This window comes from Canis lupus, chromosome 4, assembly GCF_011100685.1.
Source record: "Canis lupus familiaris isolate Mischka breed German Shepherd chromosome 4, alternate assembly UU_Cfam_GSD_1.0, whole genome shotgun sequence".
NCBI classification, from domain to species: Eukaryota; Metazoa; Chordata; class Mammalia; order Carnivora; family Canidae; genus Canis; species Canis lupus.
Window position 1 is genome coordinate 60,803,812 of NC_049225.1, and position 17,834 is coordinate 60,821,645.

Below are 17,834 nucleotides of genomic sequence, written 5' to 3' on the forward strand. Positions count from 1 at the left end.
TCACAAAATAACAATTGTTTGCATGTGAATATAATAGTAGCCTAGAAGTTATTACTCCTGGCTTTTATTCTCATTCTTAGGCTTCTTATTCCTGTGGAATAAAAAAAGAAATGCCTCAACATTTGGTTTTCAATGTAATTAATATGACCAATCTCTAACATTTCTCAAACAAGGAAAGAACTGCTTTCACTGACATGTCCTTTGATCACTAGGCTATAGGATATACTTCACCATCCCACTTCTGCAGATGAGAAAACTTTGTTCAAGGTTTGAAGTAGCTTATGTTCTTCAAAACTTCTATGTTGTTAGATTGGTAAAAGAAGAAACCTTCCCATATGCTTACTTCTGAGCCTGATATTGAACTTGAGGTATTCAAGTTCAATTCAAGTGCTTGAGGGTGTGTGTGGGGTTCTGGAGTCAAATTCTCAGGGTTAGACTCTGGTTTACATAGCATTTATTATCTGGTCCCTGTCACTCACCTTATTCTGAGCCTTATTTTTCCTATTCATAAAATGGATATAATAATGTTATGCTCGCTTAGTGCTGTTGTGATGATTATTATGGGATGATGCATGCCAAGTGCTCAATAAATGCCAGGGAACAATACTGTCACGTATTACAAGACAAAACAGCAGACGGTTCAACATAAAGCTTTAGAAATGAATCATATAAACTTGAACAAGGTAAAAAAGTCCCTGTTGGGTTTCTTTATTTGCATAGTGGGCTACGATCCCTTTCATGACTTAGTTTCTAAAGTTTAAATGAGAGAAGATATGCTGAGAATTCATATCCCAATACCTGGCATGGATTCAGCACTTTGTAAGTAGTAGTTCTTATTATGGACACGGGGCAGAACCAGTTAGTATCACTCATTCAGGCATGACAGGGATCTGGAAAGTCCCAGTAGGGGAGGGAAAGAGGAAATCTGGGAATGCAGGTGCATCAGAGTCCCTTGGTCCCAAGTTCATGGCTGGGAGCCAGGTGGGAAGGAAAAAATAAGGACTCAGCTATAGAGACTGAACCTCAGGGGCAGGAAAAGTGGGAACCAGAGGACTCGGGGTTGGAGAAGAGGAGAGATACCCCAGCAGGGTCAGGATATAGGTGGCGCAGGAGTACATGACACTTGTGATGAAGACTGTCCCACCAGCCAGGCTCTTTATTTCTTTTTGATCTGGGAGCTAAAGCACAACTAGAACCTGCCTGCAGGTGTGGCTGAAAAAACTGGGGACACTGGACCATTGCAGGCCCAGCTGGTGGCACAGCACTACCACTGGCATGTGCAAACGTTGGGGTGGTGATGGCTGACATAATAAGACCGAGGAGACTGGAAACCACCTCCCATGTTCAGACCTCAACGCATGTGTTTTTACTGGACATCACGGATCAGGTGTACATGTTGTACATGTCTCTGGAAAATCTTGCATGCACAAGGGGTCTTGATGGTGCCGTGTGAATAGCTAGGTTTCTGTAAGTCTTGCCTATCCCTATGGGGTGTTTCTTGGAGAGAAATACTGATCTCTCATCCACAGTCATAGTAAGCTCAGAGAGAAAAGGTCTAAGAAGCAAAGTTCCATTCTTCCTCTATAATTGACTTCTTCGTAATAAACCTAAATCTTGTTCCCCAGGGGTCTGAAGAAAACAACCATAGCCTAAGGGTCTCCCAGGACAGCAAATGGTAATAAAGAAAAGCAGAGCAGGAAATAGGAGGATGAGATGTATGAGTCCTGTCTTTATCAACTGTTCCAGTGGGAGTCGGGAGAGCAGGGCTTGGAAACTCTGCTTGAGGTCTGGGGGTTGGGGAGGAGTAGGGGAGGGAGCAGGCAGGAGAAGTCAGGCCTTCAATAGTAAAAGAGGCCTGCATTTATCCTAACTCAACCAGGGAGGCTGGCGACCAGCTCAGCACTGCGTGCAGCTTCTCAGCTCATGGCATGGTCTCAGCAGCAAGTCTGACATTCTAATACTTGAAAGAAGGTGGCCTGTGCCCTTCCTGGGTGTCATAGCAAGAGCTGGGCAGAGGGGAAAACCTGAGTTCTTTCTTCTCAAGACTTGCAAGGGCCAAATGCCTGGCATTTCCTCTAGAAGACCAATAGCTGTCTCATGGCCAAGATGAATCAGGGCCTCACTAGTCAAAGGTGATGTTTGTTTCCATCACTGTGTACCATAGGGTCTGAGGCTGAATTGCTCATAATGAGGTTCGATGAGGCCCTCCTAACTGTTCATACACTTGGTTGATGATGATAAGTGTTTCTAAAAGGATCTACATGGTTTGGAGCAGTGGTTCTCAGACTTTGGTGTGCATAAACAATAACCTGGGTGAATTAGAAATCCAGATTCAGGGCTTGCACCTGTAATGATTTGCACCTAGTGAGTCTGAGATAGCTCTAGGAGTCCGTGTTTTTAATAAACTCCCAGAAAATGCTGCTGCAGGAGCGCCACAAGTCTCAGAGGAATGTGGGCACTGTGGGATGAGTTCTAGGCTGGGACTCGGGAGAAGGGAGTTCTGGCCTCAGATCTTCCCCAGACGTGTTGTGAAACCTTGTGCAAATTACTTCCCACCCCTGCACCTGCACTTGTTTCCTCTATAACATAAGGGATGGGGTTGGATCTGCAAGTCTCAACCCATGTTCCCAGGGAAGTTGCTACTGAGCTTTGATAAAATGCTTCCAGGGTGTCTCAGGCTAGCATGGCATGTCAACATGTTGGGGCCACTTTGCCTGGTATGGATGTTTTTTTTTTTTAATATTTATTTATTTATTTAGATTGTATTTATTTATTCATGACACACACACACAGACACACACACACACACACAAAGAGGGGCAGAGACACAGGCAGATGGAGAAACAGGCTCCATTCAGGGAGCCTGATGTGGGACTTGATCCCGGATCACACCCTGGGCCGAAAGCAGATGCTCAACCGCTGAGCTACCCAGGGATCCCTGTGTACGGATTTTTTTTTTTCCTGTGTACGGATGTTTAAAAAGCTTCTGGGTGATTCTAGTTGCTGGAATGGAGAACTGCTAGATGGTGCCCAATGTTCCTTCTTGTTCTAGAATTCTGAATCTGTGCCACACTACATTACCTATGCCTCATTTCTTCATTAATCCCTCTCATGGGGGAAGAGTTTTCTACATAAGACAATTTTCCAGATAATTAGAATCCTCCATTAAGCATCAACCTTTTAAAACTTTTGCCCTTCTTTGATTTTTCTTCTTAAACAAAACATCAACATCTTTTTGATGATTTTAGGTCACCACTATGATCATTGGTTTGTGCATTTATTCAATAACAATGCATTTGGGATATCCTGTGTATTAGGTGCTCATGGGAAAAAAATGTCATAGTATAGCTAAAAGGTGGATGGGCCATGGGCCATAATAAAAGTGACAACTACTGTGAGCACTCATCACTGTTACTCTGTGGGGGGCACTGTTCTGGGCACTCCAACCTCATCTCTCATTTAATCCTTACAACAATCCTCTGAAGGCAGGTACAAAGATACTCCCATTTTACAGATGGGGAAACTAAGGCACAGAAAAGTTTTATATGTCAAGTTTGCACAGATGTTTGAAGCAGAGTCAGGATTCAAATCAGGCCCCAACCTCTCCGTGTGATCAGAGTCAATGTTGCTCCCTCCCAGAACCTCAGTTTCCTCCAGTGCTGAGTGACTCCGAGGCCCCTGGAAGGGGTCCCTGGACTCACACCTAATGGGTCTGTGTCTGCCCCCACCCCTGCCAGGTCTCTCAGGAAGTCTCTCATCTGCATCAAGGAGAGCCTGCGTATCTTCATTGACCTTGGGGAGAAAGACAAGGCTGCTGAGGCCTGGCTTGGAGCTGGGCGACTCTACTACCTCATGCAGGAAGATGAACTGGTGGAGCTGTACCTGCAGGTAGGCCTCCTGCAGAGCTCATCTTCCCACTTGGGCCTCTGGGGGAGACAGCTGTATCCTCCAAAGTGACCAGCTGTAGCTAGAGAGAGGTGGTGTCCATGCTGAGCCTTAGAGGGAAGGTCGACCCTGGGATGTTTCCCAGGCACAAGATAGAATCCAGGGTGGTTGGCTGACCATCAGTCCCCAAGTCCCAGATACATGTGTGAGCTCTCAAAGAATGTAGTAGGAGACTTGCTCATTTGCCATGTCAAGTAGATAATTTTTTGCTAAGCTCAACACACACCTTGACTTTGGGGTTTTGCTGCAATGTGAGGCAAGGTTGATGTGTACAGGGCATTAACATTATCGTCCTCTTCTAGTCTTTTTGTTTGTGTCCCTTTAATACCTGAGGTATGGTGAGTGTAGTGATGAAAGGCCTGGGCTTTGGAGAGAGACAGGCCTGGAATCCAATCACAGGGCCATCGATCACGGGCTGTGTGACCTTGGGCTTGTTACATCAGCTACTTCCAATACATCACAGGGCCTCAGTGTCTCATGGATAAACCCTATCTCTTAGAGTCAGGGTTAGGTGTGTCACTTGCATAGTAAATGCATATGCAAAGCAATCATTTCCTAAGTGCATGGGACTTAGTAAATTCTTTTTTTTTTTTTTTAGTTTTTTTTTTTTTAGTAAATTCTTAATGAATGGTATTTTATTATTATTAAAAATCTATTATTATTATTAAAAAATCCCTTGGATTTTTCTTTTTAATCATCATTTCTATTGTTTGCACGATGCTGACATTTTGTATGATTTGTTCCATTGAAAATACACCAATTATCTTTTCTTCCTTCCCATTTTTTATTTTCTCCCTTTTTATTCCCCTTATTACTTAAACTCACACAAACCCACTTCCACCAAGGCTTAATTCTGGCTGTGTGACATTGAGTGCGGGCTTACTATGCTCAGGAGACTTTGCAAGCACATTGATTGCATACCTGCTGAAATTACACCCTCACTCCAAATGCAGCAGGAGTTTTACTCCAACTTCCATTTTATGGATGTGGCTTAATGAGCCTGAGTAACTGCCCCAGGTGATACAGCTAATAAGTGGTGAAAACTGCACACAGACAGGGTGACATAAAGCCTCCACTCCCAGCCTCTATACTATTCTACTGTGGGATGTTAGAGCTGGAAGCGTTTTTTGGAAAGCAGATAATTAGGTCTCGCCTTTGGCTTGGTGAGAGGCGAGGCCCAGAGGGTGCCACTTGGGTTGTGCAGTGCTGGGCAGCAGAGCCTCCTGATGCCAGGATTCCATTTCCCTCTCTGCTTCTCTGTGCAGCTAGGCAGTAATAAGTACAGCGGGGTCTTGTCCCAGAGACTCACTGGCCAGGCCTGGTCCCAGGCCCATGCAGCCCGGACTGCTAGGACTGCTACCTGCTGTTCCACAGGGTCAGTCTCAACCTCAGGCTCTTTGCAGTCCCATAGCTGTGCTGCAGATGCTGTGGGGGATACATCCTCTCCTTTGGCTTCCTCCCTGCCTTCTGTTGAGATGAAATAGGGAAGCGCTTTCGAGAGATAAAGAGGTCCCCAGGCGCTAGGAAAAGGGTACAGGGCTGGGAGACACTAACATTTTTTTGCTACTATAATGTAAACTTAGAGTTTCCTCCTCCTTTCGGAGCCTCTGTTTTTCAGCCCTCTTCTGGAATCTCCTGGATTCTTTCTATGACAGAGCACTCCTGTGGTCTCGGGCTTGCTTCTCAGACAGGTCTTCTCTCCTTTGCTGACTTCTTTCTGTTAAAATGTAGATGTTCCCCCAAAACAATCTCTCTCCCTCTTCCCCCTCCTGCTGTCTCTCCTTCCCCCACTGCCTCCCTTGGGAATCACACCCAACCCTATTGATTTATGCCCTTCTTTATTCAGATACCCTTCCCCCCACTTGCACATTTAACTCTCTGCTGGATATTGTCATGTGGATAATCTCAGATTCAATCTGTCCAAAGATCAATCTCACTCTTGCTTCCCTCACCCAACCATCTTTTCTTCTAGCGTGCTTTTTTCCAGTTGCCTCAGCTGAAAACTCTAGAGTCAGTGACTTCTTTATTCACTCACTCACTCACTCACTCACTCACTCACTCACTCACTCACACTACCAGTATTCTTTGAGCATCTACTCTGCCAAGCACTGTTCTTGACCCCGGGGCTGTGGCAGGGAAAAGGGAGTCACATTTGCTCTCACAGCATCCAGTTAGCTGGGGAGAAAGACAGTGGACATAAGATGACACAAGGAATTAATTGGTGAGTTAAAATTGAGATGGGGTGCTGAGAGAGAAGCCCGGAGACTAGCTTCAAGGTGCATCCTGCATCCACACCCTCTTGTCCTAGATCTGCTAATGTTTTGGTTCAGGGCATTGAGGTTCTGGATTTGTGTGTAACCTCGAAGTCTGTCCCTTCCTCAGCTCTCATCCATCCCCCATGTGGCTGTCCAACTAATTGTCCCAAAGGGCAGATCTACTCATCAAACACACCCTGCGTTTCTCCATCTGCAAATTGTAGGTGTTAGATGAGATCACTGTTTTCCAGACTGCAGCCATGTATGGATGAAGTTCATGGTTTTATCACCTTCATGTATTTTCTGTACCATTGTTTCCTTTGGCTCAACTTTAAATCAACTTAGCTTTCTACACTAAATAACACTATCTGAAATCACAGGTGTGGATGCATTACCAATCTTTTTCTTTAAAACACATGAAAATAAATACTTTTTAAAAAAAGATTTTACTTATTTATTCACAAGATACACACACACGCACACAGAAAGAGAGAGAGAGAGAGAGACAGAGAGAGAGAGGCAGAGACACAGGCAGAGGGAGAAGCAGGCTCCCTGCATGGGAGCCTGATCTGGGACTCGATCCCGGATCTCCAGGATCAGGCCGTGGGCTGAAGGTGGCACTAAACTGCTAAGCCACCGGGGCTGCCCAATACTTAACTTTCAAACATTAAATGTTTGTTTGGTCTCTAAAAGTCATCTCTAGGGTACCAAAGTAATCTCTCATACCACGATGGGGAAGTGCCAGACCAAGGAATTACAAAGGCTTCTTGTGGGCCCTATGAGCATGGAGGACAATTCAGTGTTCGGAGGATGTGAGCAGAGGCTTAAACCAGGTGGTCAGGATCTCGCTTCTACAGCTCGTGTGGACATTTGGAAGTCCTCTCTACCTTTGACACCTGTCTCTGTCCAATCCAGGCAGCCATCCAGAAAGCCCTGAAGTCTGAGGAGCCCTCTCTGGCTCTCAAACTCTATGAAGAAGCAGGTGACGTGTTCTTCAATGGGACCCGCCACAGGCACCGTGCGGTGGAGTATTACCGAGTAAGTCCTGGGCTGCACAGTGCGTGAAGCCGGGCCTGGGCACAAGTGTGGGCAGGGACACATGGCCTGGGGTCCCTTTCCCTTCTCTCACTGGTATTCCTTTTTCTTTTCTTCCTCATCCAGTACCCACGTGTTCTCCCTTTTTTTCAGCCAACAGATTCTCAAAGAAGGGGTTGGTCACCTGTCATTCCTAGGCTTGATAAATGATCCTTTCTGAGAAAACACATCAAAATAACTACATCTCTTGGGTGCATGGTATTTTACAGCTTCTTGCACACTTCTGTGTTTACCAGAATGTTCCGTCTACCACCTGTGGCATGGTGGGAGATGTTGGGTCCACGTATGAACACTTTCGTTTTACTTGTTTTTGTTTTACTTTGTTTTTATTAAGTGTGCATTAAAATATATTTAAAAAATTAAAAATGTGTAACACCCAGCTCATCAAAACCGTGATTTCACAGATGTTATTGCAAAGATGAGGCAAAATAATAAGAGAGAGTTGATTTAAAAAATAATGGCAGTTAAATAATTGTGCAGATTTTAAGCAAGTATGTCAAAACTATAATTGATCATCACTGACTGAAGGTTGGAAAGCTCATCATCTTGCTTGACCTTAGAATTTTATTTATTCATTCATTTGTTTGTTCAGCTCTTTGTTTAGTCATCAAACATTTATCAAACACCCAGTATGTGCCAGGCACTGAGCACGTTCCTGCCTATTGAGCTACTCATTGTCATATGCACTTTATAGATGAGAAAATTAAGTCTAGAGAGATAAAGTGACCTGCTTAAAATTCTATCATAATAAAAATAATAGAAGTGACTATTTATTGGGCACTCTCAGATACCATGTGCATACTCCACAGATTGTGCTGTGGGTGCTAATGGAGCATGTGGCTGGGAGGTGAAGAAGTTCCCATGTGGCTTCGAGAAACATCATCTTCCTTTTTCCTGATCTCCATTTTTCTAGTCTTAGGAGGCCTGGTGATCTTTAATTCTCCTACCTCTAAAATCTGGGCAGAGCAACCTGAGCAAGGACCAGGAGAATGAGCTGTGACAAGCCATGCATGGAAGCATGGCCACTTCCCCCAACCCCTACTGGCAGAATGTAAGCCCCCCTGGAGTATGGTCTGTACCAAGGATTCTTAGCTGGACTAAGCGTCCATGTACTTCTGTTCTCAGGCTGGGGCTGTTCCTCTAGCAAGAAGGATGAAAGCCATGAGAACAGAGCTGCGGGTTTTCAACAAGCTGACGGAGCTGCAGATCAGTCTGGAAGGCTATGAGAAGGCTTTGGAGTTTGCCACCCTGGCGGCCAGACTCAGCACAGTCATAGGTAGGTGGTCCTGGTGGTCTGCCGTATTGAATGGGAGGGCCAACCACTTATCCAACCGTGGGGGACAGCAAAGCAGTAACAGCAGAGGCTCTGGAATTGGACTGTGTGGGTTCAAATCTTGAGTCCAATTGTTCGAGGCATCTTAACTGTAAACAAGCTGCTTAATGTCTATAAGCCACAAGTGTGTCATTGGCAAATCAGGATTAAAAATAGCACCCACCTCATGTGGTGGTTATGAAGACCAGTGATGATCCACGTAAAACCCACAGCACAGTTCTGGGTACATAAGTCCTTGCTGAGTGCGACCTGTGCCACACTGATTATCATACCACCGTTGCTATTATTCCCCACTGTGGGGTAGATAGTACTTTATCCTATGCACAGCCAGTGCCCCTGTTACCCAAGGTCTCTGCCCTAAATTTTTAATCGGTTGATTGTTAGTCCAAAGCACATTTTCCATGCAGAATTGCAAAGTAAATGAAGATCAGATTCTCATGAACTGAAGTCACTGTGTAGCTGAAAAAGCTTGCAATTTCCAAAGAAGCTAGTGTGAAACAATGTGCACCATTAAAACAGGAAAAAGGCAGAATTAAAAAAAAAAAAAGATTAAAAAAAAAAACCACCCTCCCCTTGAATGCTGGTCTTAAGGAAAAGCAGGTTTGATTAGAGAAGGCTTGATTCAATGTAGGGGCAAATGGAGTCTTCTGAGATGATTCCAGAAGGGGCTTCTGGGCATTCTCAAGGGCCAGAGATGTGGATGGCACTGGACTTTATTGTGTCTAATTGCACTTCAGATTTCTCTCTCTCTTTTTCCTACCTTTTTCTTTACTGCAGAAAATCTTATCTGAGTGACAGTCTGCTATCTCAGGAAAGGCCATGGGAGCCCCAGGCAGCTCCCTTTCTGAGCACTCTTTATCCTTCCCTGGACAGAAGCTGAAAGGAGGCCATATCCACTCTTTTATGCACTTCCCTGAGACTGGATTTTTCCATATCAGAGAGTTTTCTCTCCCGTGGATTTTTTTCTTTCATTTCTGGCTTTTGTCTCTTTGAAGCTTAAAAGTGATGTTTTTTAGACTGCATCAAACAGCCACCTTGCAAATATTCCAAAAACACAATGGGAAGCCTTTGTTCTCTTTAAAGGGCCACTTTGTGTTAAAGGAGTTGGTTATTAAAACAACAGACCCACCAAAAACCAAAACAACAAATCATAGACCCATTAGAAACCAAGGTTCTAAAGCATGGGTTAAAAGTGAGGGGTGGGGGTCTTTGTAGTCATCTGAGACCTTGAGCTTGTGAAGGAGCCAGAGGGTAACTGCTACTGGTGGCAGTCCCAGGGAAGAGGGAGACTTTCATGTGGAGAAGACGTTTGTACTAAAGAGTTATTCATTACAAAGAATCTTTAGTTCCCCATCAAACTAGTCTTGTCACCATGTCTCATTACAGGGATATGGAAATAATTATTTCCCAGAATCTTGAGTTATAGAGACATCTATAATAAAGAGAAAGCTTTTTTTTTTTTTTTCTTTTTTCAGGAAATCATCCTATAAAATCTTGACCAGCACACATGCTCTAAGCAGTCACTCCCAGACCCTGGTGTTTTCTTTTGCGTCACTTACCACAGGTGTAATTTTGCCTTTGTGTGTGAGATTATTTAAGGAACATCTGTGTCCTATGAGATGATAAACCTCACCCAAGGGCAGAGACCTCCTCTGCTTTGTTCTGTATATCCCAAGCACAGTTCCTGATCCCTAGAAGACCTTCAAAAAACAGTGCAGAATGGGTGACTGGTAGGGTGCAATGAAGCGTTGGCTACAAGATCTCTCCCTCAGTCTTCCAATTCCTAGGAGATCAGAAGCAGGAGCTGGTGGCCTTTCACCGTCTGGCTACAGTGTACTATTCCCTGCGCATGTATGAGATGGCTGAGGACTGCTACCTGAAGACTCTGTCCCTCTGTCCACCGTGGCTACAGAGTCCCAAGGAGGCCCTATACTACGCCAAGGTATATTATCGCCTGGGCCGACTCACCTTCTACCAGTTGAAGGTAAGAGCCAGGCTTACGAAGTTGTGCCAGGCTGCATTCCAACCCTATCCTCCCCTGACCCTCATCCTTTAAGGTGAAGTTGAGTGGGCCAAAATGAGGAGTCACATCTCATAGGGTGGGGAGTGACTCCTCCAGGGACACGATGGCTCTTTTCACGTAGCCCCATGGGAGACCTCAAAGATGCTCCTGTCTACTGAGGAGAAGGATCATAGCTCTTCTTTCTCCTTGCCCTGCTGTGTTTCCATAGCCACTTTATCTGTCAGGTCCTATGGGGACATTGCCCAGTGCTTATGAGTTCCTCAGGGGCCTATAGAAATATATGAGATGAGGGACGCATGGGTGGCTCAATGGTTGAACATCTGCCTTTGGCTCAGGGTGTAATCCTGGGGTCCTGGGATCAAGGCCCGCATCAGGCTCCCTGCATTGAGCCTGCTTCTCTCTCTGCCTGTGTCTCTGCCTCTCTCTCATTCTGTGTCTCTCATGAATAAATAAAATCTTTAAAAGAGAGAAATATACAAGATGCAAAACAAAAGAACTGTAAACTCCAACATTAAAATCAAAATTAATACTTAACTGTGCATCTTCCAAATATTTTATTTTATTTTTCCAAATATTTTAGATTAACTAGTCAGTCACAACATACTTCTTTTTTTTTTTTTTAAAGATTTTATTTATTTATTCATGAGAAACACACACACACACACACACACACACACACACAGAGAGAGGCAGAGACACAGGCCTAGAGAGAAGCAGGATTCATGCAGGGAGCCTGACGTGGGACTGGATCCCGGGACTCCAGGATCAGGCCCTGGACTGAAGGCGGCGCTAAACCGCTGAGCCACCCAGCTGCCCCACAACATACTTCTTATAAAGTGGTATAAAACTCTAGGAGAAACCTGGGTACATGCTAACATGTTTGAGATAGTGAGGGTGGTATCTACAAATGCAGGCATGCCTGTGTCCTAATGAGGCCATAGCCCTGACTCTCCTGTTTGCTTGGCGGGAATTGAACCCAGAGCTCTTATTTTCCCAACCACTTCTAGAGCTGTGTTGGTGGTCCGAAAGTCTCTGTTACAATTCTGGCCCTCGAATTTTGTCCCTGGCACTGGCTTCCCTTTACCAGAGGTCCCTGTCTGCACCAGCGCAGCCCTAAATCTCTTAATATTCTTCTGAGTCACGCCTGTGTTTGGCCCCCAGGGGAACCTCAGGGCAACTCTGCTGTCCTTTTCTTATTTGACAGACGTGGTTTCTGGCCTGAATTAATTATTGACTTACGAGGGTTAATGGGAACCAGACATCCCTTTTTGAATCTCACCCAAAGAAGCATCTGTTCCTCATTCCCACCATGTGGGGAAGGATGACGGAGTAGTGAAGGACTCCTTGGCCATCTTGCCTCTGTCCCATAGCTCCCCAGAAGTGGTTTAGGGACAAAGTGCTTGTGATCAGATCCACCCAACCAAGGGAATCTAGGGATTGCAAGGCGGAAGACTTCAACTCAAATTAGCTTTAGCAAAAAAGGTGATTTATTGGCTCAAGTGACTGGGAAGTTCAAGTATAAATTTAGGAGTTTTAGGTAGTTCTGGATGCTGGTACTCAAATGTACACATTTCCTTGCCTTTTCCTGTTTCTTTTTGCTCTGTATGTTTCTATCTCTCTCTGTCTCTTAATGTCCTGTGTGTTCAGCTATTGGCAGGCTCAAGCCCACAGCTGAAAGGGTGAGGGAACATTTACTCTGTTAGATCACCCTGAGAGGTCCCAGGGAGTGACTGAGCCCAGTCAGCTGGAGTCATTTAGGAATCCCTGAGGCACCAGGCCTGGGACGATGGTGCCTCATGATTGGCTGCTCCTGGGTGAGGTGCCACCCCTGTGCCTGAGGTGTAGGGCCAGTGGAGAGAGCAGCTGGTCCACAGCAGGGCGGGGAAGGAGCACCCCCAGAAACTAGGAGAAGTGGGGGATCCCTGGGTGGCTTAGTGGCTTAGCACCGCCTTTAGCCCAGGGGGTGATCCTGGAGACCAGGGATCAAGTCCCATGTCAGGCTCCCTGCATGGAGTCTGCTTCTCCTTCTGCCTCTACCTGTCTCTCTCTCTCTCTCTCTCTCTCTCTCTCTCTCTCTCTGTCTCGAATAAATAAATAAATCCTTAAAAAAAAGGAGAAACTAGGAGAAGGGGATGGGAAAGTGCATGGGACAGACAAAAGCTTGAATTCTGAGTTCTGGCACTGCCTCTTGGCTTCTCCTGGAAATATTTGCTTATTGCTGTCTCTTCTCTGCCCCCCTGCAATGGGGTTAGGATGCCCACGATGCCACCGAGTACTTCTGGCTGGCCCTGGCGGCAGCGGTCCTGCTGGATGACAAGGAGCTGCAGGACACCATTAGGAGCAGGCTGGACAACATCTGTCGGAGCTCCCTGTGGCACAGCAGCCCCTTCGGGCGCTCCTCGGAGAGGGCGCGGTGGCTGAGTGGTGGGGGGCTGGCCCTCTGAGGGGAGCTGTGCCACATCTGACCAGTGGCCTTGGCTGGTGACCAGAGCTGCCTCCCTGCCCTGGGCTCCTACACAGGAGGGTCCATGTCATCCCCTGGCCCAGGTCCTGGTCTTACAACGGGATGAGCACAACCCAGAGGGAGAGGGGCTCATTCCAGGTCGGCCCCACAAGGAGGGGATGACAGGGCAGGGATTGGAAGTCCTGGCTCTGTGACTAGAGCCTTCCCAGTAGACTGTGGCCCATGCACCCGTACAGCCTCTGAAATGCACTTTCTCAACGTGCAGTTCTCCTAAAGAAATTGAGAGACCTTGCCCCTAGGGGGAGCTTCTCTCCTGCCCACAGTGAGGAAACCCGGCACTGCCCTGGAGAGAAGGCAAGCCCTTAGGCCTTTGCTCCCCTCGCTGACTTTTCTCAGGGAAAGCCCCCTCCCCTTGCCGGCAGAGGAACTGGTAGTTTCTGTCTTCCCTTTCCTCAGCCAAAGGAGGTGCCACACCTCCTGCTCTTGGGGATCGGTAGGTGGGAATTCACCATGCTCTTAGCTCAAAAGATGGCCTCAGAATGGCACAGGGCCTGGGGTCTGATGCCGATTCATCTCCATCCTGCCTGAGGCTCTGCTCCTGCCTTAACCTCTCGGAAACTCCAGGAGGCTCCCCGAGGGCCAAGGCTGAAACACTGAACACTAAGAAAACTATGACATAAATTATATGTAAATAGTGTATATGATTAAATACTGCTCATCTACATTTATGCACATGTCTCCTTTCTAATAGGGAGAGATGAGATGGGAGGCTTGAGGGATGGGTTAAATACCAAGAGATTTCAGGGAAGCTCCTCGACAAAGCATCTCTATCAGTTATCTGTTACTGCATAACACGTGGGGTGCCTTGAAACACCCATCACCCCACAGTCTGTGCAGGAAGACAGGAACTCAAGTGTGGTTTGGCTGGTCCTCTGGCTCGGGGTGGCTCACAAGGCTACAATCAAGGCGTCAGCTGCTGTCTTCTCAAGCTTAGGGGAAGGCTCCACTTCCAAACTCACTCCCACGGCTGTTGGCAAGGGTCAGTTCCTTGTTTGCTGTTGCAAGAGGCTGCCCCCAGGCCCCCATCATCATGTGGGCGTCTCCACAGGGCAGCTTGCAACATGGCAGCCGGCTTCGTCAGAGAGCAAGTGAGTGAGAGAGCCAAGTGAAAGGACAGAGTCTTATCGTAACCTCATCTCAGAAGTGACATCCAATTAGTTTTTTTGCCTGTTCTAATAATTATAAGTGTTTCGCTAGCTCCAGTCCACACAAAAAAAGGGAGGGATATACCCAGGGTGTGAATACCAGGAGACAGTGAACCATTGGGGGCCCTTCAGAAGCTGCCTATCACCGTATGAGTTCCTTGATGATGGCATCAGGAAGTCCCTAAGGCAGTGAACTCCAAGTATGGTCCACGGACTGGACCAGCTGCATCAGCCTCACCTGTGAGATGATTTGAAATGCAAATTCTGGGGCCCACTTAAGGCCTCTGAATCATATCTCTGGAGTCCTCTGGAGTCAGAGAGCTCTTGCTCTCTGAATGATTCTAATGCACAGGAAAGCATTAGGAACACTGCTATGGAGGCACAGTTCTCAGATAATATGCAAAAGAATCACCTGGGGAACTTGGTGAAAATGAACTTTCTGGTTCCTACTCCAGTAATTCTGATTCAGTACGTCTGAGAGATACCACAGGTATATGCGTTTTTAAATGAGCAACTCAAGTGATCCTGATGCAGGGGATTCACCCTTATTCTGAAATGTGAGACCATACAAGAAGATCTAGTTGTAAGGCTCTCCACCTGATGCCCAGCAGCTTAGATATTGTGTCAGACCCTCTACCCTTAATTCTACTTCTTGGGCCAACGAGGTGGTTGGTGGTGTGGTGGGTTGGGATTGGGGTGGTGAGTTGAGTCAACGTGGCATCTTCTAGTCATCAAGGTTGTCTACACATCAGTACATCTTATTTTCTTTTAGGAGCTTGGTTGGTGGTCAAAAAACTCTCTGTTCTAGAATATTCTTCTCAGAGGAGGAAATGAAGTGATCTAATCCACTACCATGCAAAATAGATGTGATTTTGTTCCCACCACAAACCATGAAATCCCTGAGCAGGGAGGGATGTTGTGGATGGGTCTAACCTCCCAGGCAGAGTCCTTTCAACAACATTCCTGGGAGACAGACAGGGGCACATGCGTTCCAGAACAGTCATGCATCTTATTTTGAAGGGAGCTTGCTTGGCCCTGGAGCCCATGCCATGAACCATTCCCCATTTGTCTCAGGTTACAGCCCCTCTCCTTTTTCCCACTGACCTATTGCTCTCCTCTGGCCAGATGCCAATTTCAGCTCCCCTGAAAGTGTGCTTCCCATAATACTCCTGGCTTTGGGACTGGCTTATGGAGAATACAGAAGATGTTACTGTACTTAATGTAATTTAGTTTGTATTTTAACATTGCCTTAAGATGTTCCTTCTCTCCAGCAATCACATCTTACCTCTGGCTCACATTCAGCTTATGATCAGTTGAAATCTCCCATGTGAGCTTCTGTTTCTCTAGATCTTAATTGCAACAGATCTATATATGTAAAATAAATGTGTATGTGTGCGTGTGTGTGTGTGTATCCTATATTTATTTATTTTTAAGAGAAGGGCATTATAACTACATATTTTATTTTATTTTTAAAATATATCTACATATTTTATATTTCATTGGAATTTTGGCTAGAATTTTCTGATTCTATGCACTTTGGTTCATCTGTAAACCTGGTAAATTTGCCTATATCCAGATAAGTTATAAAAATGTTCAACATATTTCCAAAGATGAGGGTAGGATTATTTTTTTAAAGGAGAAAAACATTGCACTGTATCAGTGCAATGACTACAACATATATGAAATTGCTCTGCTAAAATAGTCTTTGAAAGTGTTTAAGAATCCCACTTAAAAAATATGGTTAGCTATTCCCCTTGGAATCATATTGATGCTTCCCTCTGTCCCGCTCCCCCCTCCCCTGCAACTATCCACAGAGCATGGGGTCATGATTGGATCTAGTCTGTATTTAAGCAGGTTCTATTGTGCACTTATAGTAGCCAAAGGTGAATGAATCAGTTACCCTCTTTATCCTAATCTTTCCCTAAAACTTGTGAGACCCGTCTGGCTCCTGGCTGCTTGTACCTAACCTGAATAAAGAACAAGAAGGGAATTACAACATTGTGGCAAACCCCATAATGTATTTTCTTAGCTTTCAGGTGCATTTGTTTCCTACCCAAAGGTGTTAACACTCTGAAATCCAATATTGCTTTGATCCTTTTCTTGCTTGCTTCTTGGTTATTTTAAGACGTCTGCATATTACATCTCTTCCTGTGTGCGTGCGTGTGCGTGCTTGCTTGTGCTTTGTAAGTAACACATAACTCTTTTGACAGAAGTTTACCTGGGGAAGGGAGTATATAGGAGTGGAAAGTGTCAGAATTAGGGTGAGAAGCATCATTAGGTTAGGGGAGACGTATTTTTTGGTCCTGAATTTGACATTAAATTGCACTGTGACCCTGGGCAAGTCATTGAGCCTCTATACCTGTTAGATCTTTGAGCTGTGATATAAAAAGGATAATCACCTCTAGGTTCCTTCTCAGCAATGTTGTTTCCATACCATATGAGCAGGAAAAGAGATTTGTATCTGGGAGATGGAATCATATATTTGTATAACCCCATTCTATTCTCTTCTTTTTACAGGAATAAACTGAGAAACAGAAAAGTAATTTTTTCCCAGTTACAGTTACTAATGGCAAAGACTGCAGTGACTGGATCTCATGACCCAAGGACTTAGTGACACTAATGACAGTGCTTCTCTTACTCAGGGTGACCTTCATGCAGGGATGTATGTGTGTGCATGTGTGTTTGCACTTATGCATTTTCCACTGTATATGCCATCTGAACAACCATTTATCAAACTTTTTCTAACTTGTATAAACTTTTTCTTTACTCATATAAATTAATTTTATAAAGAATGGCTGATCTATGTTGAAGGAAAACACATGTTTTGCTTCCTTAAATAGAACTTCATAAATCAAAACAAATAGTGAAAACAAACAATGCACGACACTCAAGCTAGGTCCTGTTGTCCACAGTCAGTGACTGGCCTTGGCTTGATCTGGCATTATTTGACAATAAAAAGATGAACAAGTGGCAGGGAGTGTTGCAGACAGACTGACATGGTTCTCTTTGAGTAATCAAAGAAATGGAGAAAGCAACATCAAGGACTGAAATCCTCACAATGACAGCCAGTGCTATTCAATGTCATGCCTGGCATATTCTTCCCCATTCAGGGAAATGGGGACTCAGTTTTGTAAGATTGAAGGGGAAAATATGTATATGATCCAGGGTGGGAAGCTCTGTGATGGGAGTTATTACAGAGTGTTATGGGAACTCAGGGGAAGGCACTTAATCCAGCATGGGACCCTGGGCATCAGGGAAGACTTCCTGGAAGAAATGACGTCTAAACTGAGTCAGAGAGAGAGATCTATTTAATTCCAGTTGCTGGGGGGTATGGCGTTGACAGGGCCTTTGTCAAGCAAATTCCAGAAGGTAGAGGGGACCTTGTATTTTCTGAAAACAGCAGTGAATTTAGTAAAGCTGGAGCAGAGTCAGGGAAGTAGAGAAGGAAAAGTGAGAGAAGATGCTAGAGAGGAAGCTGAGGGTGAGAAGGAGCCATGGAAAGGTTCTAAGCAGG

The 17,834-nt window shown here is 45.4% G+C and overlaps 1 protein-coding gene across 4 annotated transcripts in view; it reads left to right on the forward strand.

The window, feature by feature from the left end:
- Positions 1-15,715, forward strand: part of SH3TC2 (SH3 domain and tetratricopeptide repeats 2) — a 104,275-nt gene extending 88,560 nt beyond the window's left edge. For 2 of the 4 annotated variants that reach the window (XM_038535083.1, XM_038535081.1), the window contains exons 13-17: positions 3,738-3,888; positions 7,116-7,238; positions 8,421-8,571; positions 10,401-10,612; positions 12,904-15,715. In XM_038535083.1, the coding sequence (XP_038391011.1) occupies positions 3,738-3,888; positions 7,116-7,238; positions 8,421-8,571; positions 10,401-10,612; positions 12,904-13,095 (829 nt within the window). In that variant the 3' untranslated portion in view covers positions 13,096-15,715. Of the gene's footprint in view, positions 1-3,737; positions 3,889-7,115; positions 7,239-8,420; positions 8,572-10,400; positions 10,613-12,903 lie in introns of those variants that run through there. The other 2 variants (XM_038535082.1, XR_005358455.1) reach the window with 2 other exon arrangements.
- The last annotated feature ends 2,119 nt before the right edge of the window (positions 15,716-17,834 follow it).